The 24,768-nt window shown below is 35.8% G+C and overlaps 1 protein-coding gene across 1 annotated transcript in view; it reads right to left on the reverse strand.

The window, feature by feature from the left end:
- The window catches only part of LOC150108037 (neuronal calcium sensor 1-like), a 158,714-nt gene extending 139,727 nt beyond the window's left edge, over window positions 1-18,987 (reverse strand). Inside the window, exon 1 of the mRNA XM_090415534.1 lies at window positions 18,850-18,987. Coding sequence (XP_090271660.1) covers window positions 18,850-18,913 — 64 coding nt within the window. The 5' untranslated portion in view covers window positions 18,914-18,987. The remainder of the gene's footprint in view (window positions 1-18,849) is intronic.
- Between the last annotated feature and the right edge of the window lie 5,781 nt (window positions 18,988-24,768).

Genomic DNA, 24,768 nt, shown 5'->3' on the forward strand with positions numbered 1-24,768 from the left:
GTAAAGTGGATCCAGGACAGATTAGCCTTTGCTGGGAGCTTCATTTAGGAAGGTTTCTTATCGACAGGCTCATTTAGTTCATTTCGTCAAGCGCCGCTAGATGAACTTCAAACAAAACTAAAATAAAGATTATTTTTTTAAAGTATTACCTTCCAAAGATTATTTTACCTAATTAAATCTGTGTCGTATTATTTTGACATTTCCATTAGCTGCCAAGGGTTTTTTGCTATTCCTCACTTTAATTTTCATTTCTAGATTGGTATCGTTCGGTAAGTAGCATTCCCATTAATATATGACGTCCTGAGCTGCGTCTGTCATAATTAAACGAAGAAAAGAGTTCGTACGTGGGAGAATTTGAACCACAAACAACTCTCATTAAGTTAATACATTTCTCATCATTCTTGCATTTTACTCTCGAGTTTTTATATTCACCTTCCAAGATTTTAATTTCCCGATAAAATCAACGAATATCTTTTACCCTAATAGAAAATCATCCCAAAAATTCATTAAGTTAATTAGAAATTTATGAAATTGATTTCCTAGAAGGAAAAGGTTTCTGATCACCTGAATACTGAAGAAATGCAAAATCATCAAATCTTCATTCTTTCAAGCCAAGAACCATCCCGAAATAGGAATATTAACTTTTTTTTTTAATGATTCGAAAACCAATTTCGTCCAGCTGATGACCGCATGACGAGTAATTAATGATTCCAAAAGGAGTGCAGCGTGCAGTTATTAATGCCCTCCAAACTACTGCAGCAGAAATGAGAAGAACTCTTTCTAGCGTGTAATGAATAGACAGACAAATGTCGGAACCATGTTTTAATATAAATTAGTCGACGATTAAAAAGAGAACTGCAGAAACGGAAAGTGAGTAATTAGTAATTAAATTTGCTGGTAGTATTTTTTTTTTAATTTTCTATAAAGTGTATTGCTTGAGGAAACTTCATCAAGGACTAATTTTGACCTTGACGTACACTTTTAATTAATGTAGATCGCCACAAGGTGGCAGCAGTGAATCACTGTGATTCTTTTACTGAAAATATTGATGAAGAAAAGGCGAAGATTAGTTCTCTAAACTCTGGTCCAATTTTAGACACCATCTTCAAGCTCTTCAGCTCCGATCCCTTAGACTACTCCCTAAACTAGTGTTAATTATCCTTATATATATATATATATATATATATATATAATTCCACCTTGGATATGGATGTTTGTGATGTCTTCACACAATATTTATATATACAAATATATCACACTTCTCCAACATGGACTGGGTTTCCCTGAGTGTACACCCAATCCTCTCACCTATTAGGGAGAGCCTTTCTCCAGCAATGGGGATTCTACAGGCTTAATATTATTATGAAGAGAAACTTCCAGTGAGTCAGGAACTCATCGAGGGAGGCCATACAATTCGCACCAGCTATCTTACCCGTTCTTGAATTCATTCACATTGCTTGCACACTTCTTAGCAGCATTCATTCTCAGCTTCCAAGGATGCCCTCTCGTCCTTTCTCCAACCTCCATAAACTGAAAAATTCCTTTAACTGAAATCCTGCATGACTTTTCAGAAATTTGTAAGTCTCAATCATATTATCCCCTCTTTCTCCTGTTTGCTACTGCCTGCAGCCTACAAATTCTCAATCTGTCTTCATAATCAGTATTCCACAATCCTGATGTCATTTTTAACACTCTCCTTTGCACTCTCTCCAATATATTGGAATCACAATGAAACCAGGAGACCAGACCTACGCACAGTAGTCCAAGTGAGGTCTTAATCAAGGCCTTGTAAAGATAATGTTATATCATTAATATAGGTGGTTCAAAATTCCATGTATAAACAACTTTGAGGGGAGGTAGAGAACGTCAAAATCAACCATATTCACATAAGAAAGCATGACCGAAAACGCCACCAGAAAGTGATAAGTGGCGCTGTTCTCCAGCGCTCCAGGTGAGCAATTGGGGGCTTCCTCACTCAAGCTTTCGACGTCGAACGAAGAACATGTGTCGTTTTACGAACGCTGAGATGGCAAACATCCACCTAGTTTACCATATTATATATCCAACTACTACTGAACTGCTCAGTTACGCCTAATAAACTTTTTTACACTACTTATTGCCTTGTGTTATTTCTGTATCTTTGTGTCCCCGTTAGTACCTTCCGGTGGCGTTCGCGGGCATGCTTTCCTATGTGAATATGGGAATATGGTAGATTTTGATGCTCTCTACCTTCCCTCAAAGTTTGTACGTGGAATTTTGAAACCCACCCTGTGTGTGTGTGTGTGTGTGTGTGTGTGTGTGTGTGTGTGTGTGTGTGTGTGTGTGTGTGTGTGTGTGTGTGTGTGTGTGTGTGTGTGTGTGTGTGTGTGTGTGTGTAGGTTGTAGCTTAAATTATTATTTAAATGTACAGGGTTGAGGATGATTTCTCTAGATTCTACAATTTTTTTCTCTCCAATTCGTCATGGCAACAGAAAACGTTGTTAGATCTATCCCAAAGGAATGTATGACTATGGTTTTGATCATCAGAATCGGCAGAAAAAAAGGATATGGCTGGATAAAGTACTGGCACGTGTTTCAAAAAATTACTAAAAAATACCTTTTTAATCCTCCTAGTCGCCATACTGAAGAAATGAGTAATGTTAAAGGCAATATATCTATACCATACATAAGCTCAGTCTCTCAAAAATTAGCGAAGGCTCTCAAAAATTATAACATTAGAACTTTATTCACTCGGCTTCCTCAGATCCGCTCTCTAGTGAGCCATCCAAAGCATAGCCATCAGAATCTAAAATATCCCGGTATATACAAGATATGGTGTGACTGTGACATTCCCTACTTTGGCCCAGTCGGATAAATCTATTGAATTGCGTATGGAGGAGCACAGGAGGGACATCACTTACAAGAGAACACGTGCCAGTGCTTTATCCAGCCATATCCTTTTTTCGGTCGATTCTGATGATCAAAACTATAGCCATACAATCCTTTGGGATAGATCTAACAACATTTTCCGTTGCCGTGACGAATTGGAGAGAAACATTGTAGAGTCTAGAGAAATCATCCTCAACCCTGTACATTTAAATAATAATTTAAGCTTCAACCTCCCAGACGTCATTCTGCTGTGATCACATACTGGCGCTCACGAGATGCTATACGCACGCACTCACCCAACAATGTGGCCAACGAAGGAACAGCTTTGAATATGTTAACTACAACGTTTTCACGTTAAATATGTATAGTGACTTTCCTGTGCTGTTCACAGTTTTTATCTTCAATGTTTAATGTTTTTTCTTTTTTGTATAAAAACACCTGAAAAAGGCTGTAAAAATCCGAAACTAGTCGGGTGATACCATTAAGCCTTTTTCCTTTAGTCTCGGTTTATGTCATTCAATTCTTTTAATATATATATATATATATATATATATATCAGCACAAAAAATATTTTAATGTTTCGGGAGGTCTGTCTGCTATTGTGTTCAACTATAGCATTTATCTCTGTCCATTTCTTCATTCTTCATTCTTCATTCCATTCATTTCTCCCTTCCACAACGTGAAATGTTCCTTTCATTGCTGAGATAGGTGAAGAAAAGAATTCTTCATGTCCTATAATAGTGGCTAACATGTTCACACAAAATTTTGAAGACTTTAGATCTTATGTGATGTAACATTTACAGAATTGCAGCAGGTAAGCTCCGACAGCAAAGTGTTTGCTTTTCCCACACTGTTTGCTGTGGCACACGCAATTCACCGCTACCCTTAGGCGTTGACTTCTTTGGTCTTCCCACATAAGGCTTGTGAACACCCCCAACTTTTTCTGTACTAGAATTCACATTTGTGCGGTACTCTGATAAAAAAAGTGAAAATTATTTCATACGCATGCGCGGAATGAAAGCTCGTTGAAGTGCTCATTACAATGGTGTATATTTGACTTTCGTAAATATGTTACTCTCTTTAGAAATAGATTTTTTTTAAACTGCTTCATCATTTGTGAAATCTATTTTCTAGAGACATAAAAAACTGAAAAGGAACAATTGAGCTATGATCTTCCACTAACATACCTATAGATGTAATTTATTACATTTATCTCAGCAGATTTGAAATGGTAAAACGGAATGTTGAATAATATTTTAAGTAGTTCAAAATATTATTTAAATTAAATATTATAAAATAATATAAAAAGTTTTTAATTTAAATTATTTTTTAAAAAAATAAAAAAATTAAATAATAAAAATTAAAATTAGAAATAAAATTAATACCGAAATGGATACACCAAATTAATAATCATATAAGAATATTTGATAAGAATATTGAACTCAGTCGTTGAATAAGGTAAAAAAATCTTTTCTTGAAATAAATGTATGCAATTTTTTAATTGGTATATTAGTTAATTTAATTGGTATTAGTTATTACAGAAAATGTGGTATTTTAACTTCTTTGGGAATAGCATACTAAAAAGATAAATGCGAGTTTAGCTGTTAAAGCAGTTTTCAATGACAACTGATGTATTATTCAAAGCTAAAAATCCACAGAGTATTGGTAAAGGCATTAAATTTTACGCCCACGGTTGTCAGTGGAAATGTTCCTACGAAAATCTAGTAAGAATACACTGAAAATTTTATGTTTCTTCGTAAACGAGGCTTGCTGGCGCCATATGTTGAACTGATTTACATGTTATAAGGATTCATGCATAAAGAAAGAGAAATACATCATGGTATTTGATACATTAAAGCGAGTTGGTCGTGTTTCTTGTCACCACGGGATTTCTTTACTTCATTAATACTTATATCAACTAGCCAACACCAAGAATGCTTGATCAGAGAGGCGTGCAATGAGTTAAAACTAACTATCAGGAAGTTGGCAATTCTCCAATCATATTAGAAAAGTATCTTTTTTTATAATTCAGAAAGAAAATTGCTGAAATGGCTGGTGTACCAGAAGATATCACTACCTATATACAATTACAAAAAAAAAAAACTAGGTTTCAATGTCACATTTCTTGTCACTGTCACTTTTAAAAGTCGCTTGAAATTGGAACATTTTTTAAATAAACAATCGATCGATCCAAACAGCTTCTTTTAGGGCTGTTAGCGGATCGATTCATTGCATTTGCAGTCGGTGGAGAGAATGACAAGTCAGTTTAAGGAAGGGATAAGAATGTAAACAGTTAAGCACGGGAAATGTTTGCGAAAAAAATGAACTTATTATTCTTCGATATACGAAAGCCTATCAAAAAATTCGTAGACGTTTTTTCGCTTTCAGCATTCTCATCAAGAAGTTAACGTGGATTTGAAAGATGCCATTTAAATGGCGATGAGAAAGAGTAATTCCTATAGAATCAATTTTTTTTTTTTTTTTTTTTTTGAGAAGTCGCTGTTAAGATTATACACATACCGCCTCCTAAATTAGAAACCTTTAACAAATGTAGGTAAACGTCACTTATGGCGTATGTGCAAAATACTGGTCACTTGTTCTACACGTGTTCTAGGCAACTATTTAAGCAACTGCTGGTCAGTAATCGTCAATAGTGTTGATCCCAATGGGAGAAACAAAGGATCTTTCGGAGTTCAATAAAGGGCTAGTTTGGGGTGCCCTTCTGGCTAGAGCTACGATTTTGAAAACAGCAGAGCTCACTGGTTTCTCAAATGGTAAGATATCCCGGATGTTTAATCAGTGGAAAAATAACCCACATTGCTTGTCTAAGAGGCGTAACTGTGGTCCTAAGACAGTCTTTTAGGAACGAGATCGCCGTCGCCTGAGAAGGTTTGTAGGGACAAACAGAACTTCCTGTGTGCAGTAATTGACAGAGGCATTTAATGAAGGCTGTTGCCGATCCATGTCTCACTAGACTGTGCGTAGGGAATTGAAGAAGATCCGTATTGGCAGTCGTGCTATTTATACAGAAACACGGTACTAAATTAGAGTCTAATTCGGTGCTCGGTGTGTGTGTGTGTGTGTGTGTGCTAAACAAAATTTGGGTTGCCTGTCTGAGGTGGAAATGACGTTTTCCTTACATGACGTCACTTCCGGTTTAGCACGCAACCAAGGCTAGTTTAGCACATACTACAACAAAGTAACAAAATTTAATTACATTTTCAAGAAGAACGAACTATATCAGTTTTAACGTTTTCATATGCGCCTGTTGCATTTATAAATCAATATTAGCACTCTGCATCCACTGATGTCTGAAATTTAAGAAAAATAATTTCCAATTTGAAATACATGTTTATTATTAATGATGTTTACGGTGTGAAATATTTATTATAAGAGAAAAAACATCAACCTACATCAATAGAATTCTTTTTTTTTTTTTTTTTACTTTCGTCATAACTTAAATCTGAGGCTGATTTCCAGCAGCTGTACTTTGTAACTCTTCAGTTTCATTCGTGAGCTATTCCATCAGCTCGTTAATCATTTAAGATTCCTGAGGAATATTAGAAGAGATACGTCTACAGTCTAATTAGTTATTGAAAGTAGTCCAGAACTTTTGCATTTAAAAGTCTAGAGAAGACAATTGCTACAAATTAAATTACCAATCACAAAACACACTTCGGATTCTTAATACTTGTCAAGACAATACGATGGATCAAGACTGAACTTACGTCAATTTAGCGAATGCTCTGGAAACTTGGAGAAAAAATATTTCAATGGTGTTAGTTTCCGTTTTGTAATTTATTAAACGAGCACTTCAATGTGTGGAAATTGTAATAACCAAAAAAAAAAAAAAAAGCATAAATGTTATTTGCCTTGTATTAGAAGTCGCAGATGACTTGGCAAACAATTTCCCTTTCTTGTGCATACTCATTCGTTTTGTTGTAAATTAAATAAGATAACAAAGGTATTGTTATCTCATTTCGCCAACTGTATATTTTAGTAATATTCTTTTACTGGGGCTGACGAGAGAAGCAAGCGATGCAAGAACTGCTGTTAATTTAGAATAATAGTTGACATATTAATTTTGCTGTAATGGAAAAAACAGAACTCTCTTCAAAAATGCTTCACTGCGTTCTGCCACTTTAATCTGTCTTTGTCTTTAAGTCAGTCGCGCGAGAACTGAATTTTCTTTCTTTCTTTCATTCATTCATTCGTTTTTTTTTCTTTTTCTGCACGTTCTCGGTTTCTTTTATCACGATTTGTCAACTTCTTTTTTGTATATTTGCATAATACTTGATATCTATGCTCTCTCGAAAGCGGTTTTATCCAAATAATAAAGCTCCCCCTGTGTAGAGTATTTCGTTTGTGTCTTCCGCATTCCGATGATAAGCGAAATGCCAAGTGAATAGCAGCTGGGAATAAAAGGCATTCTTGAAAGATACAGCAATGCTTCAACCAGAACGTCACCTGAATGCGTATTGTTGGATGGAGCAGCATCGATTAAAAAAAAAAAAAAAAAAAAAAAAAGAAGAAGAAGAAGAAGGAAGATATAAACGCCAGTAATAAAGCCCGGACTTTGGTTCATGCAGTTAATGCAATAAAGTAATCAGGGTTTTCATTTACGATACTCAGTGTAGACAGCATTAAAGATAAAACGGGATAGTTTCATAGTAATTCTTTGAATTAGCGCATCTAATTTTTAATAATAATAATAAAAAAAGCTAATAAGTGAACGATGTTGTTTGTTTCGTTGTTACCATGGAAACGAGAGTTGACTTTAGACACGAGAAATAAAATCAATGTGAATTTCCATAAAAGTGCGATAAATTAATTGGCTATTTTTCTTTGAAGTGTAGCTAATGAGATATAAATCAATACGTTAAGTGCAAGATTAATTGACAAACTAGAAAAAGATCAGTTCTTAAACAATGTTCAGTGAATCCGTGTTGAACAAATAAACCACACGAGAGCTACGTGTACGTAATGAACAACAGGATACATTATAAAGTCTCAACTAGGATCCAGGCACTACTTTCTCTAAACACGTTGCTGACAGTATTTTATATGATTGATTGAGCATAAGAAATAACAACGAACATATAATATAGTATGCGTGAGAGATCATACATACTAATTTAAAATGATTATGCAATTATATGTTCATAAATTACTTTCTTTTTTAGAAATAATAATATACATTATATTTTACTTAAAATAAAGAAAAATAATTTTAAACTAAATAAATATATTTTTTTAAATTATAAAAATACTTAATACACCTTTAAATATTTTAAATCGAAATATTTGACTATAATGATATTTAAAATTGCGTTTGGTCTTAAAGATATAATTGTCCAAATGTGATGTTTAATCACATTTGGAAAATCAGGAAAAAACATCTTAACGAGGAGGACCGCATCTATCTCCGTGTTAGGAACTGTCTCTCTGCCTACCTACGCCGGTTCCTCGAGCAGGAAGGCACTTGCGGGGCGAAGAGCGGTTCCTGAGGAGATGGTGCGACCCAACCAACCATCTGCCAGATCATACAGGGGGAATTCGGTTGTATTGTATATTGTATATTTATTTACACTTATAACACTTTCAAGTTGTAGATGTGGACGCTTTCTCGAGCTTCCCTCCTGACCAGCGTTTACCTCACAGGTATTTCTAGTCCTTATCCCAGTTGAAAGTTTTTCTGTCCCTAGGTTGGGGTTGACCTGAACAAACCCGGACTGCGAAGGCCAACATCGAGGTGGTCCCAATCCCTTTTCAGGGCGGGGTCTTCCGGGCCAGGTCATCTCGCTTCTTATTCCTAGTTGTACTGTTCTGGGTTTGCTCGGCAAACCCATTCCTCTCTAGAAATGTCTTCCGCATGGTCCTAGTATATATTTACTCTTGTTAAGTTTTGCTTAGTCTCTCATCTTTTTTTCCTTTTCAGGATTTTTCATTTTTTTAAAATGAAAAATCAACGACCGTTTTAGAAGCACCCCTGGGGGGGGGTCAATAGGTCAGCTGAGGCCTTCTTTCCCCTACTATGCACTCTATCTTTATCCTCTTCTTCTATTATCTGCTGAATCTCAGCACCTATCTTACTCCACAAGCCAATGATGAGATACGTTGAACTCACAAATTATTATTATGATAATTGAAAAACCTTGCCACACACATGTGGCACTTACTGACTGGCCTTAAAAGCTAACAAAGTTTCTTCTCATTGTAGTCGGGACTCCAACCTAGGTTTTCCCCAAAGTGCCTCAGTCGATACGGACTGAGCTATTGAGGCTCTAACTTTATGATAACCTTATATGAATATATTTAAATTCAGATAAATTTTATCTACTCTATGCTATAAAATGATAAGCTGAAATTGGAAACGGATGTGACGTCGGCTTGAAACGGATGTAGGTTGTAACGTTTTTTTGTAATGTTTTTGTCAAGTTATTTGAAACCTTTTGAAACTCAGGGGCTACCCTGAGTGTCGAGTCACCGGAATTCAAGGAGAACCGGCCTACCAGTCCGGAACACGGGGCGTTCGGCGTCAGGGGGCGGAGCTCCCTAGTATTTTATATTTATATTCATATAAATTTTATATTTTATATATAAATCGAGCCTCCGTAGCTCAGTCGGTATAGACGAAGTCCTTTAGTCAGAAAGACCTGGGTTCGATTCCTGTAAGTGACGTAAAGAACCTTTATCTGGTCTCTTTCGACTAAAGGTGAGTTAGCTGGTCTCATACGGAGGTAGGGGGTTTTTTCACCCGAAAACTAGAGTTTCTTCCCCAGAACAGGCAAACCATCCCCGTGAACACACGCATCTACACTCATAGGACACACCGGGAGGGAGGCATAGGGCTAACCATCTTATCCTCGGGACGGTATGTTTTGGAAGGGCTAAGGAGAGCTCCGTAACAGGCCACCAGGCCTAATACGTAAATAGGACGAAGAAGACATAAATTTATTTTATATTTAAAATAGATTTATATTCTTTTCAGAATATCTTCAGCATCAGAGATGCCTTGGTATGCACTACTTGGAAGATCCAATTGGATCTTTTAAGTAGTGCATATCTAAATATAGAGCGTTTCGGATCAATAGTTTAGTACTTTAAAAATCTTAAAATTTATCCAAAAATGTAAAAACGGAAAAATAATAAGGGTTTAGAAAGATTTGAAAAAATAATAATAATAACATTTCGATTAAAACTATATATGTACTTCGTGTGTCGGAAAATGTGAAAATACATTTCGACAATCAAAATAAGTGATCTTCTGGTAACTACAGTTGTGATTAGCCGGTCAGGAAGTAAATTTCACCTTGTCCATAGTAAGAAACTTGAGGAAAAATAATGACAAAAAAAAAAAAGTAATCTTTCCTGAATCACACAGTATTGCAAGTGAGAATAAGACTTCCAATAAGCTTGAATCAGAGAACAGGAAATATCCTGAATCGTAAATCCCATAATCAACTCCTTGAGAGAGGAAGCTTTACTAGGATCTACAGAGCAGCGGAAGCTAGGAGACTTGTCTAGAAAATCCGGTAGATGGGAGTGATGGTGGAGTGATCTTTTGAAATATGCTTGCTGTAGACTAATGCATGTTCTCTACAAGGCGGATCAAGCTTAAACTGTGGGGAATCAAAAACAATTCAACTAATATCCCAAACATAGTTTAATACGCATCAACAGGAAAAGAAGATATTCCCCTGGAGGATGGAACGATGATGTCTCATTCAGATAGATGTGTGCATAAAAAAACGGAATGTGGGTAATAACATCATATGATTTATGGAGAGAAAAAGGACTGACGTCAAATGTTAAAACTATCAGTAGTTCCAAAGGGATCAGTGTGGTACACAAATATATTTGCCGATTTATGAGTGTAGCAATCAGGAAATAAAAGATCAAGACATTGAAGAATCCATGACAATAAGAATAAAGAAAGAGGTCAGCAATGGGAATGTTTAAGATAAGTTTAATATTAAAGAAAAGGAAGAATACAGAATAGAATGTTTCAGAAGAACTTAAGCAAAGATCGAAGCATCCTGACCTTTCGATAATGAGTTATTTTCGAACGTGATTTCGCCGGCTTTTGTATAAAATATCCCTCGCTATTAACCTGTTTATATTTTCAGTGTTACCCGTACTCCATTACGAGCCAGTTCATCAACTAAACGGAATTACCATTCTAATGATCGCAAGTGTTCAAGATGACAATAAACTAATCTTCCTCGTTGTCATGGCAACAAGGCTAACATGATAAGCATACTTCAATGTTTTCGCAGTAAGGATATAAAATAACACCGTATGCATTTCCTTCACCTCTAACTTATGAAGATTCGCACATAAATACTAATGAAGTGGTATTTAAAAAAAAAAAAGGTCTTCGAAGTGGGTTTCTGAGATACGTCATCCCATAAGGCCGGCTAACTCGTCTCCCGCTCAAAACACTTATGCAGTTCTTATGCCGATTTGCCTGTTTTACTGGATGAAAAACATTTCTTACTTCTGTACGAGACCGGCTAGTTCACTTCAGATGAAAAAAAAAAATCTTTATAAAGATTCTTCTTATCTTACACGGGATTCGAACCCAGGCGTCTTCAACCTAAGGGTATACTAGTTAAAAGAAACATGCTTTCTTGTGTTGTACGTTTCTTCACAATGGGATATTTATTGAAATAAAATGCAGTGCGTTATAATCATTTGTATGGGACTTCTTTGACACTTAGTTCTGCCTCAATTGATTGTGGTAGTTGAATGTGTAAGCACTTTGATTTGAAATTCGTTTTCAGAGTGGGTTTTCTTTAGATGTCAGAACGGCTTCTCATGATCGTCATCATTCTCATGAGCATCTGTTCCCTCTGTTATAACGTCCTAAAATGGAATATGACTGTTATTTAAACCGTTTTTCTGATCCCATTAAGATTCAGTCAAAAACTGTGTAGCTTGTTTTCACCGTGTTTTTCATATCACGAGAACCCCATTAGAAAAATTTAAACCATAGTTTTGATCATAGATTAGCATTCGTGACATTGCTGTGTTCAAACCACTGAAAAGAAACGGCACAAAAAAAAATGAACTGGGAATCCTCATCAGCCTTCGTCTTTTCGGAGTGAAAAAAGCAAGAAAGATCGCCACTTATAAGTTGTTTTTGTGGGAAACCACAAGACATGATGGATTACCATTAAGTACCATGTTATGGTTCGTTAGCCAATTTCCTTACGGATTTAAAATTTGAATTTTTATTCTGTCACTATTTGAAAAACAAGTGAATGCTAAAGAAATGACAGTAGAAGTTATAATGCTTTGACAGTAATGAGAGAATAAATTTTGAATTTTAGGAAAAGAAGAATAAGATACCTCAGATACAAATATTTGTTTCGATTTCAATCCAATTAAAATCAAAACAAATATTTGTATCTGAGGACAATGAATAAAGACATCACTTACAAAGCAGTAATTGCCGATTACCAATCGTTGGAGGTCACATAACAATGCTTGCTTTGGATAGCGAAGAAAGAATGATTCTGTTTCGCATGTTAGGAACTCATCAGAAAGCAAATTGAGAGAAAAATCGGTTGATGAACCTGTAGACATGCAGTTGCCATATAATTATAGGCTGACTGAATAATTCAAAACGAGTTTTTGTCATACTAGTCCTGGGTTTGAACCCCATACAGAACACGAACAACCGTCACGACTTTTCAAAGGAAGGTGATGATTTAGTGGGCGTCATATGATGGCAAAGTTTTCTCCTCAAGAAACTTAGGTTACATCCCGTAAAGCAGATAAGCCAACTCAAAGACCACCCACAATACATTAACTTCATAACTTTCGTTGCTTGGTCGTAATTTAGAATAGCAAATGTAGTTTGTTATATAAGAAAGGCAAACAACAGTGAAGCACGTTGTTTCTTGCAACACCACAAGGTCTAGAAAGGTCAGTGACGCTATAATGATTTATGTAGCATTGCACTTACAGCATTCTCATGAAGTATTCGCTGAAGAACTCATCTCAAATATGCAAGTGAATTCTTGATCCTAAATTTCCGTTATTTTCTGTGACCTCAATAAAATTATAGAGTGCTGTCTGAATGAAATAAGACGTTTTTCCAATCCACTTACTGTAAGTTCTTCAAAAAGAAATAATAAATAATTAAAAAGCAAAAAATACACACGCAAGCACTCCATGTTATAAAAATTTAGGTCTGTCGGCGTTACTATTATGCCAGAGCAATAAAATGTTTTCCAATATCATTTTTATCGCAAGTTCTTTCTTCGTTTTCACAAAAGAGAGGCGAGCACAAAGCCTTAGACGAGCGGTTGGAAGTGACCATACATATTTCTAGTCTCCAGAAAGCCATTTTCATTCAACAGTTGCCACAGTCTCTTTGACGCCTAAGCGGTCTATTTTTACTTTATTTTAACATCGCTTGTATAGAAGGCGCAGGCATATAGCAAATAATGCATTAAGTAAGACGCTAGAAGAAATGAAAACTTGTAATGTGGTAATCTTAGTTCGCCTTAAAGACGTCTCATCCATCACAAGTGAAGCTTAAAAATGTTTTTAAACAAAATTTTAATGGAGTGAAAATGAAAAAAAAAATATTGTCGACATAGCAAATTAGCACGCATACACATCCTACACGATTAAAATATTTTCTTTAATTTTTTTTTTTCATCCAATAAAAGGATGAAAAAAAAGGAAGGACTTTGATCTTCTAGAGAACTTTCTCTTTGATAGCGTCTATTACTTAATAAATAGATCACGATGAGCGGAAGGAGTGCCTACAGGCATCGACTCTACTTGCGCGTGCTGTCTGGGCCGTAGAAGGAAACTGCAATGAAGTAGGACACCTAAGGGTGTCATACAAAGAGAGGATGAACCATTGATTGCGCTAAAAGAGCTCGTGCTAAGACGATGCAGATACGATGACTGGGAAACGAGGTGGTGTCGAGGGATTTATTATTCTGATAGCATAACGATGAATAGGAGAAACTTTCACGGAGTGCCAATCAGAAATCGTTGAAATCCTCAAATGCCTAGAACTTCTAAAATCCTTAAATACCCAGATGAAGAAGGATATGGAAAGAATACATCATATAAAAAGTCTTTAGCTAGTACGTCAGCATCTTAGAACCATTCAGGACATAGAGTAAACAAAAATCTTAGAAATAAAGAAAATATTCCTACAAAAGGATATGAAAATTCATAAAGATGATATAAAAACTAAATATAGAATAATGGTAGAAAATTGAGGAGGAACACAACGGAGTTCAAATGAATGGTGGGGTTGGCTGTCCTGTCCACAGCGCTCCTTCATATAGAGTAGAAAATTTTAACCTTACATGCTGAAATATATATGTTTTATATGTTTTTATTATTTAGTTACGTTCGCTGCACTGCATAATCAAATCCCGTATGACTGAAATACTCTTGATCCTACTAATAGAATAACGACATAAAAACAAATCACAGAGTTATGAAAGCATCTCCTTACTCGGCGTGCTAGGAAAGATACGAGTATATAAGTATATTTAAAGAAAACTAAGAATTGCTGAAGAAAATATTGGTTAAGAACAAACTAGACTTAGGCTAAATGTGGATTGCCCAGACAAGATGGCTTATGATAAGTAGTCGAGAAACCAGAGGAATATAAGAAGGATCTTTATATAAGCTTTGTTTATTTACATATAAATAAAACGTAGGAAACCAAAGAGAGGTTATAAAAGTAGCTCGACAAAGGGAAGAGTTTGGAAAGAATATACAAAATGAATAAATCTCGAATAAACATATGAGAAGATGCAAAAGTTCTGAGAAAGATGAGGGGAACGAATAGATGCCATCAATAGATACTAAAAAGATGTTAAACAGGAATTTGACACATTCAAAACTTTATGAGCAGAGTTAATGGAAAGGTAAGATTTAGCAAAAACAGGTTTGTGATAGACAAACATTTATGTCAGGATTTATATCAGTGGTTTTGAGTTATGAGTGATTGGGTGATTTAGAAAATCCAAATGTAAACCACGTCAAATCCAAGCTCTGGCAAGCAATCAACCGAACTGAAAAAAATCTCTTAAATTCATAATATTGTAGAATTTTTAATTTCTACGAATTTTAGAATCTGTGGGTTTTATTAAAAAAATTCACAATTAATCGTCTTCTAGAACTAAAATCATTAACACCTTTATCATCTTTGAATCTCACAAATCTTTACAATCCTAGAAATCTGAAAATGACCGTTCTTTATAAAAAAAAAATTGAAATACTTTTAAGGTACCTCATCAACATTCGAAGCAAGCAGAAAAGGATCATTTGCAAGAGAAAAGACGGTAATAAACTCGCACGAAGAATTACTAAGAAATAAGAAACCTTTTTGGATTAGAATGCTATTTTCCAAATCTCAGAGATCATCTTTAGAAGTGATGGTTACTATGCTTTAAATAACCCCCAATAAAAAAAACTATTTTTCACATATGTGGATCTAGAACTTTGGTCCTTAATTAATTGATTGCTGAGCATTGACCTTGTCGATGATCGGAAAGTCATTCATGTACTAATATTATCAAGAAATATCTGACACACTTCCTAGGGCCAGGTGATGGGGGAAGGCATTCTGCTTTCCACAGTTTTCTGATTAAACTAATGTTCGACGTTTTTGATTGTGAACACTCTCAAAGATTTCTTCAGTGTTTTTCCATGATTTAGATAGTATTTTAAAATATATATCATAGAAAAAAAGTTTTTATTAAGACATGTACGAAATGAAATCTTTCAGCACTTCAAGTATAGGTCCTGATTTCTCCCTTGCTCACCCTTTTCATCCTTCTAGACATAATTCTCCACTGTTTCCTTTTGGAATAATATTTAGGCACAAGCATTCATCTGTCATTCACCAAACCCACTCCTGCAGGTCTTGGAAAAAGGTGGTGTGATTCGCGAAACATCCAAAGCTATATTTCCAGCTTCCAATAGTCTACTGTGTTAATTGTATGGCTGATATGCAGTTGATCTCCAGTAGAAATCAAGACTGTGCAGTTCTTTACATCAGGTCCTACCATTAATCTGAACCCCTGCAGATACTCGGAAATACTACAATTTCCCTAACAACCATTTTTCCCTTATGGTAAGCATTTTGGGGAGCGTGTTTTATGGCTATGGAATTTCCATTGGCTGATAATGTTACCTACAGTTAACTGGCTAGTGTAATACTTTACTAATGTTATGAATGAATAGGCTACTATTCAGTTCAATCGATTCCCGGGATATTTCTCTTTGCATTAAGTAGCAGTAAGCCTACGTGTGACGACAGGAATATACCCGTGATTTTTGATTGTAAAGCAGGAAGGTATTCTAAACCTTTTAACTATTTTATTGATTACAACGGCATTATAATGTCATGATTTTTATGCTGCCTTAACAACAATCGATTCTACTTGAACAGACTAAGACAAGACATTTGTAGATGAGTTTTAAGATGATCACCTACTTCCAGAGATTCTGTATTCGAGTCCAACCTAGACCACAGATGGGTGCATTAAAAGAGAAAGAACTAAAGGAAGTCGATGTAGGAAACATTACAGGATTTAGTGAATTTTCAGTTATTGAAATTATAGAAAAAGAGAACGAAATAAAAGATATATTTAACGTGCTACGCGCGCCGATACACTAATTTATAATTAATTAAATTTGCTCTGTTCTGATCTATATTCCAAAATACGAAAAAGCCAATGAACTCATAATATATATTTATACTATGAGTTCATTGGATTCTTCCTAACCTGATGAGTAGAAGGTTAGGAAGAAAGAAAAATTAAATAAAATAAGACATTTATTAATGGCTATTCACTATGTACACCGAAAAGACAGCCCAGAGTATGTACTTTAGAAAGAAATCATGGATTTCTCACTAACTTATACTTAGTGAGCAATCAAAAACTGTTAAATGTTAAATAATAGGCAGGTTATGGATTTTTTTTCTTTTTCTTTATTTTCTTTATTCTTTTGCATTTTCATGTTTCCCTAACCCGCTGCTCTAAAGAACAAACATAGAACTTTGGCCTCCAGAGCAGCGAGCCACTTCAGTCCTCCAGTAAGCAAGGAGGTACATCTCTCACCTAAAGATAATGCATTCTAACCCGCAGCCGGTTGATTGGAGAACGGCTACGCTAACCACTCGGCCAAAATCAAGGCAGCAAACTCAACGCAGCCTTCTTAACTATGTTTGTGCATCCGGGATTAAACATCGTCTTGGCTAAGCAACTTTTACCATAAGACTGAAAGGTTGTGTTCTGTTTATCTCGAGACTATTTAAATACTCATTTATATGAAAATAGGTTGATATAAATGCACGCGTTCTCTGTTTACTCACCGATTCCTGGAAAGGATCTTAAAAAAAAAAAAAAACAGTTTTTCCTTGAAATCTAAGAATATTAGGCTGGTTGAATGAGCAATATGAACTGGCAAGAAATTTTTCTGGAACTATTTGCATACTTTTAAAGCCATAACGTCTTTGAAAGTTAAGTGGGAGAGATGCATTGAAATTCTCTACCGATATTTTGTAGTTATTTTTATTAAAATATTTTTAACATCTTTTGGATGTCAGAAACGTGTTTTCCTGTCGGATTATATTAAGAAGGCTTACGCAAAGCTGACGGGGAAACCAAGGCCCTTCTTTTTTGACTCCTGTAGAAAAATCAAACTTGAAAACAAACACAATTAATATGCTTAATACCTGACATCTCATTGTTACATTGGTTGCCTAGGAGATCTTTTTTTTAACAATGCAGTTGGCAATAATTTGCGATAAACTAACTTGCTATTGAATTGATTCGATGAGACGATAATCCCTTATGAAGACTTATCAACTGGATGATGATGATGATATACAGATAGATAAGAAAAGAGAGAAAGAATAATGAAGAAAGATAAGGACATGGGAAATGAGATGTAAAGAAATATACGAAGATATTATGATTTGGAAAATCAGTAACAGGCTGATACGATGACGTTTAAGTCGAATGAAGGAATTATAAGATGTCAGTTATTAATTTGTTATTAAAGAATAGATTTCGAACACTGGGATGAGTCGACCTAAGAACTTTTTCATAGCGTGACCTTGAAACGTGTGACCATAGTTTATTTTTCTGCAAACATCTCCTAATCTGCTAACAAACGGATGTTCTCAAGATGACAAATGAACGAAGAACTTCTCTTATTCTTTTTAACTGCGTTTTTACGTTTGTTTAGTGTCTTTATAGTGAACTGCATGAAAGCAACTTTGGAAGAAATCCAGCAAACTCACCTTGTTGGTTCTTACATATTGATCACGCATGATCGCTGCACGACCTGCAAGATCCATGCGGACGCGAAATGCTAGCAGAATGTAACTGTCGTATGAACTCAAACACACACACACACACACACACACAGGCATACACATACACACGAAAGTCCATTGATTGAACTGAGAATCAGACGAAAAATCTGAAGAACTACTTCCGGCAACAGCTTAGATCGATACAGACCCGCTTTTTTGATATATAAGTTGATGATCAATAACTCTTGGAAAGAAAATCATACCAATCAGGAATGGAAGGGTCCTCGTCAGGTAGCATCCTGCACTTTTTAATGATAAAAAAATACCACTACTTTCCATGTATAAAAAATCAAAATTGATCTCAACAATACACATGTCAACAATAACACACGCTATCCAAGCAACAAGGTCCATTGTTATGCCATGCTACCTATCCAACAACAATGCACTCATAAACATTTTTTTTTTTTTTGTGCAATCGACACACTTTCTCGAATCAATTGTTGCTTTTAGCAATCCTAGTTAGTATTAGGTTCAAGGATCGTGTGCTAAATAGGACTTATCTTTTCTTTTTTTTCCCCTTTTTTAATTTAAATTTTGTATATCACTACGCTATCAAATTATTTATAACACAGGCGTACAAAATGAATGTAAAATCTACTTACAGTGAGTACAGGCCTCCAGCTCCTGTAGCTCCTCTTTCGTAAGCTTACTGTTGTGTTTTCCCATTGTCGGTCCTGTTTAGTAGTCCTTTTGACCCACTGAAGTCCCCATGTCCTGCCACCGGCGACCAGTTTTAAACATATCACGGCTAACGTGCCGGGACTGTGTTGGTACTTGCTCCCCACAGCAAAGAGTTGCCGCATATAGCGGGTAAACATGTACTGTTTCCTTGACAACGAAGGATTTAGCTATCGACGTTTACTTGTGGCGTCATCTAGCGTCATCCATCTGAACTCGTATAACTTTCGACTGTATTTGAATATTTGATTCGATTAAGAAAATCGCCAGTTTATAATCTTTTTTCTCTGTCTGTCTGTATGTAAGTTCCTAATAATTTTTGATCTTGTGAGATTATATTTATAAACTTTATTTCACTAAAGGTCATATGAAAGATTTGATATCCCTGGTTTATCACCTAGAAAATTATTCAAATTAGCGCAAGGAACAGAACACACGTAGTTTACAGAGAAATATACATTTCGAACAATAATAAATTTGCTTCAAATATAACGAAGAGATGATCCTATATAGTAGTTACGTCATCATCTCCTTAATTAGTCTATAATTTGCACAAATGTCACAACAAACACGATGCAGTAAAAGGAGATACAATCTGATAAAATTCAAATCTCTATCTGAAAGATAACGAAATAATTTCTATAAAATCATATGAGACAATTAAACTAATTTTCAAATACTTAAAATTTCTTTAAAATATTTAATATATTTTTTAAAATAATATGTATTCTTAAAACATCAATTATAAAATTATATTTAAAATTTATATATAAAATTCTTCAAAAAGTAATTAATATTTGCGATTGGGAAATTACAGGGATCGACCGTGAGATGCGGTGATTAATACCCTTGGAGGGTAATGGATGACAATGCTGTAGCCAATGAAGTTCTAACTGAGGCTCGGCTATTGCTGTTACCCTCCTGCCATGATCAGAGCTTTAATAGCTTTAAAACACCATAGTAGTACTACCCAGTAAATCCACAGAATTGTGGAATACATCACCACCAGCTATAACTGGCGCCAGTACACAGGAGCTGTTTTCCTGGACCTATCCAAAGCATTTGACAAAATCTGGCATTTTGGACTCCTACACAAACTTATCTCAGCCGGTACGTCACTAAAAATGGTTCACCTAATCCATTCATATCTTCAGAATAGATCAATGCAAGTAAAAATCGACGGTTCTACATCGTCCTAGCGCCATATCTTTGCTGGAGTGTCACAGGAATCCCTACTGGCTCCATTGCTGTTTTCTGTATACATGTCGGACATCCCGCACAATCCGATATCTTCCATTTTGGCCTTGTATGCGGACGATACAGCAATACTAACCAGATCTCTCAGACCCCATTTCGTTACCAGAAAGCTTCAAGAAAACCTTCTAAAGCTGGAGGGTTGATTCTCCAAATGGAGATTGGAAGTCAACCCCCAGAAAAACTCAGCCGTTCTTTTCTCAAAAAGGTCAATGTCTCCTGCAGGAGATGTGTTACTATTCAATACTAAAATTACCTGGCAGACAGAAACAAATTACCTGGGTGTAATTCTCGACAAAAAGCTATCTTTCAGCCAACACATCAAGTCTACGTGCGCAAAGGCATCTAAAGCCATAGCTCAGATCTATCCGCTAATTAATAGAAATAGCAAGCTCAGCATCAGAATCAAATTGCAACTATACCAGATGACGATTCGTCCTATAATCACCTATGCCTCTCCAGCCTGGAGCCACACCTCTAATGCTAACATTGTCAATTATCAAGATACAACGAGTGCAGAACAAGTGCTTGAGAATGATTCTGAACGCCCCGTGGTATGTTAGAAACAATCAACCTCATAGAGATACAAATATTCCTTATATTTTTTCTTTTCTACAATCCTTAGCATCCAAGTTTTTCCTAAAGACGTCCACACACCCCAACGATTTGGTTCAGCAAGCTGCAGCATACGAGGCAACAGACATATTCAAATATAGAAGACCAAAAGCTATATTGGCCTCCTATAGCGATGTATAATCTCCATGCCCATTCAGGGCGAGCAACCTGCTCATAAATTTTACCCTCACTGTAACCACAACAGATAGCGGGGAATATGAAAAGCATCTTGCTTCACCCCTAAAGACATAAATGTCAATTGTCAATTGTCAATAGTTCTACTCAAACATCTCGGGGTAATTCTCGATAAAAAACTACAATTCACCAATCATATAGAACACATAAGTTCAAAGACATCCAAAGTAATAGCGCAGCTCTACCCCATGATCAACAGAAAAAGTAAATTCGATACTCAGAACAAACTGCTCATATACAAGATGGTAATACGCCCAGTCATCACTTACGCATCTCCTGCGTGGAGTCATACCTCGACCACAAATATTCAAAAGCTGCAGAGAATACAGAACAAATGTCTGAGAATGAATTTGGATGCTCCGTGGTTTATCAGAAACTCCCAAATTCACAGGGAAGTCAACATTCCCTTCATCACATCTCTCCTTCACGACCTAGCTGAAAAGTTCTTCATCAAGACAATTAATCATCCGAACCCCCTGATCAAGCAAGCTTCAGGCTACAATGAAGCAGATTTCTGCAAATACAAGAGACCCAAATCAATTCTATGCTCAGTTGAACACAGTTAATCTCACTGCCCTTTCAGAGCGAGCTTAAAGCTCAATAATTCTCCACCCACAGAACTTTCCTTTTCAGATGAAGGGGAATATGAAAAGCATTTATGCTTCTCCCATCAAAACAGTATCGTTCTGCGTTTCTGCGAATAGTTCAACTTATTTACTTTATATTAAATCTTTCTCTATGCATTAGAGAAAGAATCTTTCATTTGAAATCGATGTGAAGGTTCTTTATTTTTATTTTTTATTTTATTTTTTTATAACTCTCACTCACAAAAGGTTAAAGCTTCATTATCGTGGTACTTCCTGTGTCGTGGGTGGATTAAGCATTAAAAAATTAATAAATTAGATTCTTGTAAACATAATTATTTTAGATGGTAACAGATGAACAAACATTAAATTCTAAACAAGAGGGTTTTTAGTTCATGCTTCTTTTAAGAGCGTTTAACAGTGAATTTTATTAAGGTATTTGTCTGTATTAAGGTAGTTGTCTATACCAAACAATGCGTTATATATATATATATATATATACGTGTTTATCTGCGTGTATGTGTATGTGTGTGTGTGCGCGCGCATCAAGTGTTCTAGCACAGGTGAAGTGGGAACCTTGTATTCATCTAAAGACAGTTTCGCAATTTTATCAAAATATCAGTTTTTTTTTTTTTAAAGTCAGTGACTCATATCTTAGGCAGTCAAGTGAGTGAGACCATGGCGGAGCAAGTCATCAGGGTGAGATCAGAGCCACCTACTGACATTACACTGCTGCAAAAAATCTCTTTATTTATTTTACTTTATTTTTCACTCTTAAAGAATCGCTATTTAGGTGTGTAAGCAGTTCGACTTTTTCCTATCTCGAAATAGGAAACAATCTTTATCACCATTCTTTACGAAAACGAAGCAACCATATGTTTGTTGCATTCTAAGTGTTATCCTACCAAAGGTAGCTCCTAATGTAAACACAAGACCATCTTTGGGAGGTACAATATCCTTCGTGTAGCTTTGTACATTAAGCTGTTACTGAGCGTAAAGTAATGAAGGAAATTGCGCAGATCTTGAACTGGACCGGAATAACCTTACGGTAGCTAAAAATAATAGCAAAGGGCCAAAGTTAAGTAATTTTTTCGTCTTTCTAGACCCCAAAGTTCAAATAAGGAACGATGAAGGGTTTATAGAAACATCTATTAATCTATAATTTTATTCTTTATAATCGCTGACGCTACTCAAACACAGCTTACCTTTGCTAAATCAACATCCCCTGCATGTTTGCTTTTTTTTTTTTTTTAATTACTACGCAATTCTGTTTATGGAAGGGGAGGTAAATACAAACTGAGAAAGCGAATAGTAAATAGAGAGGAAATGGATAGGTAGGTATACATACATACATACATGTACTCACAGGAGCGGCTCGTGCGTAAGCATTGAGGAACTGCAGCACCCCCAATTTTTCTTGATACATAAATATATTTATTAATTTATTTATATTTGCTTGTAATATTTAATTTTATCATCAACAATCCAATCTCCGTCTCTTTAAATATTTAGACAATACAATTCAAAGATTTAATTGTAATGTCCAAATATTGTAAATCCATTCCTTTAATCACAATTAAAGGAATGGATTTTATTTTTAAGTAATTTTGAATTAATTATACCAAACTGTATAATTTTATAGATAATAAAAAACAATATTTTTTCATGAAACAAACCAAGAAGGATATATTTTATTATTAAGTAATTTAAGAAGCCTGTGTAGCTCAGTGGATGTGGCGTTTGCACACCACGGCGCTTGGCCGCACGAAAGAAGACTTGGTTTCGAGTCGCCGAGTTTAGTCGGCGAGTAGAGGAAATTTTTCTAAGCCTTTTTTCGACCGGAGTTAGTCGATCTCTGGCACGGGCAAGCGGGTTTTTCCTCCCGGAAACTCGGGTTTTTCGTCCTATAAACTCAAGAAAATCGACCGTAGAACCCACATTATTTCAGACATTAAATATATTGTGTTAGGGTTGGCGGCACAAGTGTGCCGCCAACCCTAACACAATATATTTAATGTTGTGTTGTAATGTTGCAACCCTAACGGCTCAAATGTGCCGCCACGAGATGGCGACACATTTGAGCCGTCTCTCTTCACTGTGTACCGCTTAATTAGTGATAGCCTTGGGCCATCTATCTCTGATTGGTACCAGTGGAGATTGAACTTCCCACTCAGTCTCCAAAAGTTAGATAGGGCTAAATGGCCTCGCCTTCTCCCTTTATACGGGAATAAAAAGGCGTTAGCTGATTTTTTTTTTAAGTAATTTTGAATTATACCAAACTGTATAATTTTATCGATAATAAACAATATTTTTTCGTGTTTAATTTTTTTTTTTTAATTTTTCCATAATTTTGATATTTTATCCAAACACGTATACAGCGTACTTATAGTGTATATTTCGAAAGTTGCAGCACCCCCACATTTCAAGCCGCGAGCCGCCACTGTGTACTCATGAACCAAAATATATCCAAAATATACGAATCAAAGTATCCTGGCATTGGGGATTGTTTTCGTGTAATTACCGTCCATTAACTCCCACTGAACACAACTTGATTTAATTCTTATATGGAGATTGTTTCGGACTACGTATTGCCTTACATGGCGATAATGTAGCCCGATCACTCTGGACTCTCCTAGCAAGATAACGCCCATCTCAAGGCTCGTGTGTAAGTATGGTTCAAAGAGCATATATTCAAGAATTCTATGTTCTCACTTGGTCGCCTAATTCTTCTGATATGAATCCATCGGACATTTGTGAGATCGTGTAGAATGCAGCATCCACTGTTAACTCGTTCAGTCGTCGAACTCCAGGACGTCATTCTGTCTAGCTGGTGCAGAATACCTGAGGACAACTTTCCTAATGTAGTGGAGTTAATGCTGAGACTAATTCAAGCGATTATCTCGGCCAAAGGAGGCCGAACAAGCTACTAAGTAAGTGGTCATAATCTTTTTGGCTCAGGAGTATATTTAAAGCGAGGAGGGGGGGTGGAAATGAAGAGTAAGAAATTGCTCAGTAGAGGTAATGAAAGCGTGTTACTGGCAAAAGAGAGAGAGGTCCGTTGCCATGAATAAAAATGAAACAAAATAAATAATAAAAAACCCTGGAGTCACATTTCGGTGTGCGATAAAACTTTCCCGAGTGTTTTACGAGTGTAATAGGAAACGGCTAAAAAGTTCCTCCAACACCTCCGAGGTT

Source organism: Typopeltis vanoorti, chromosome 3, assembly GCF_054136105.1.
Source record: "Typopeltis vanoorti isolate ZY-2024b chromosome 3, IOZ_Tvanoo_1.0, whole genome shotgun sequence".
Taxonomy (NCBI): Eukaryota; Metazoa; Arthropoda; class Arachnida; order Uropygi; family Thelyphonidae; genus Typopeltis; species Typopeltis vanoorti.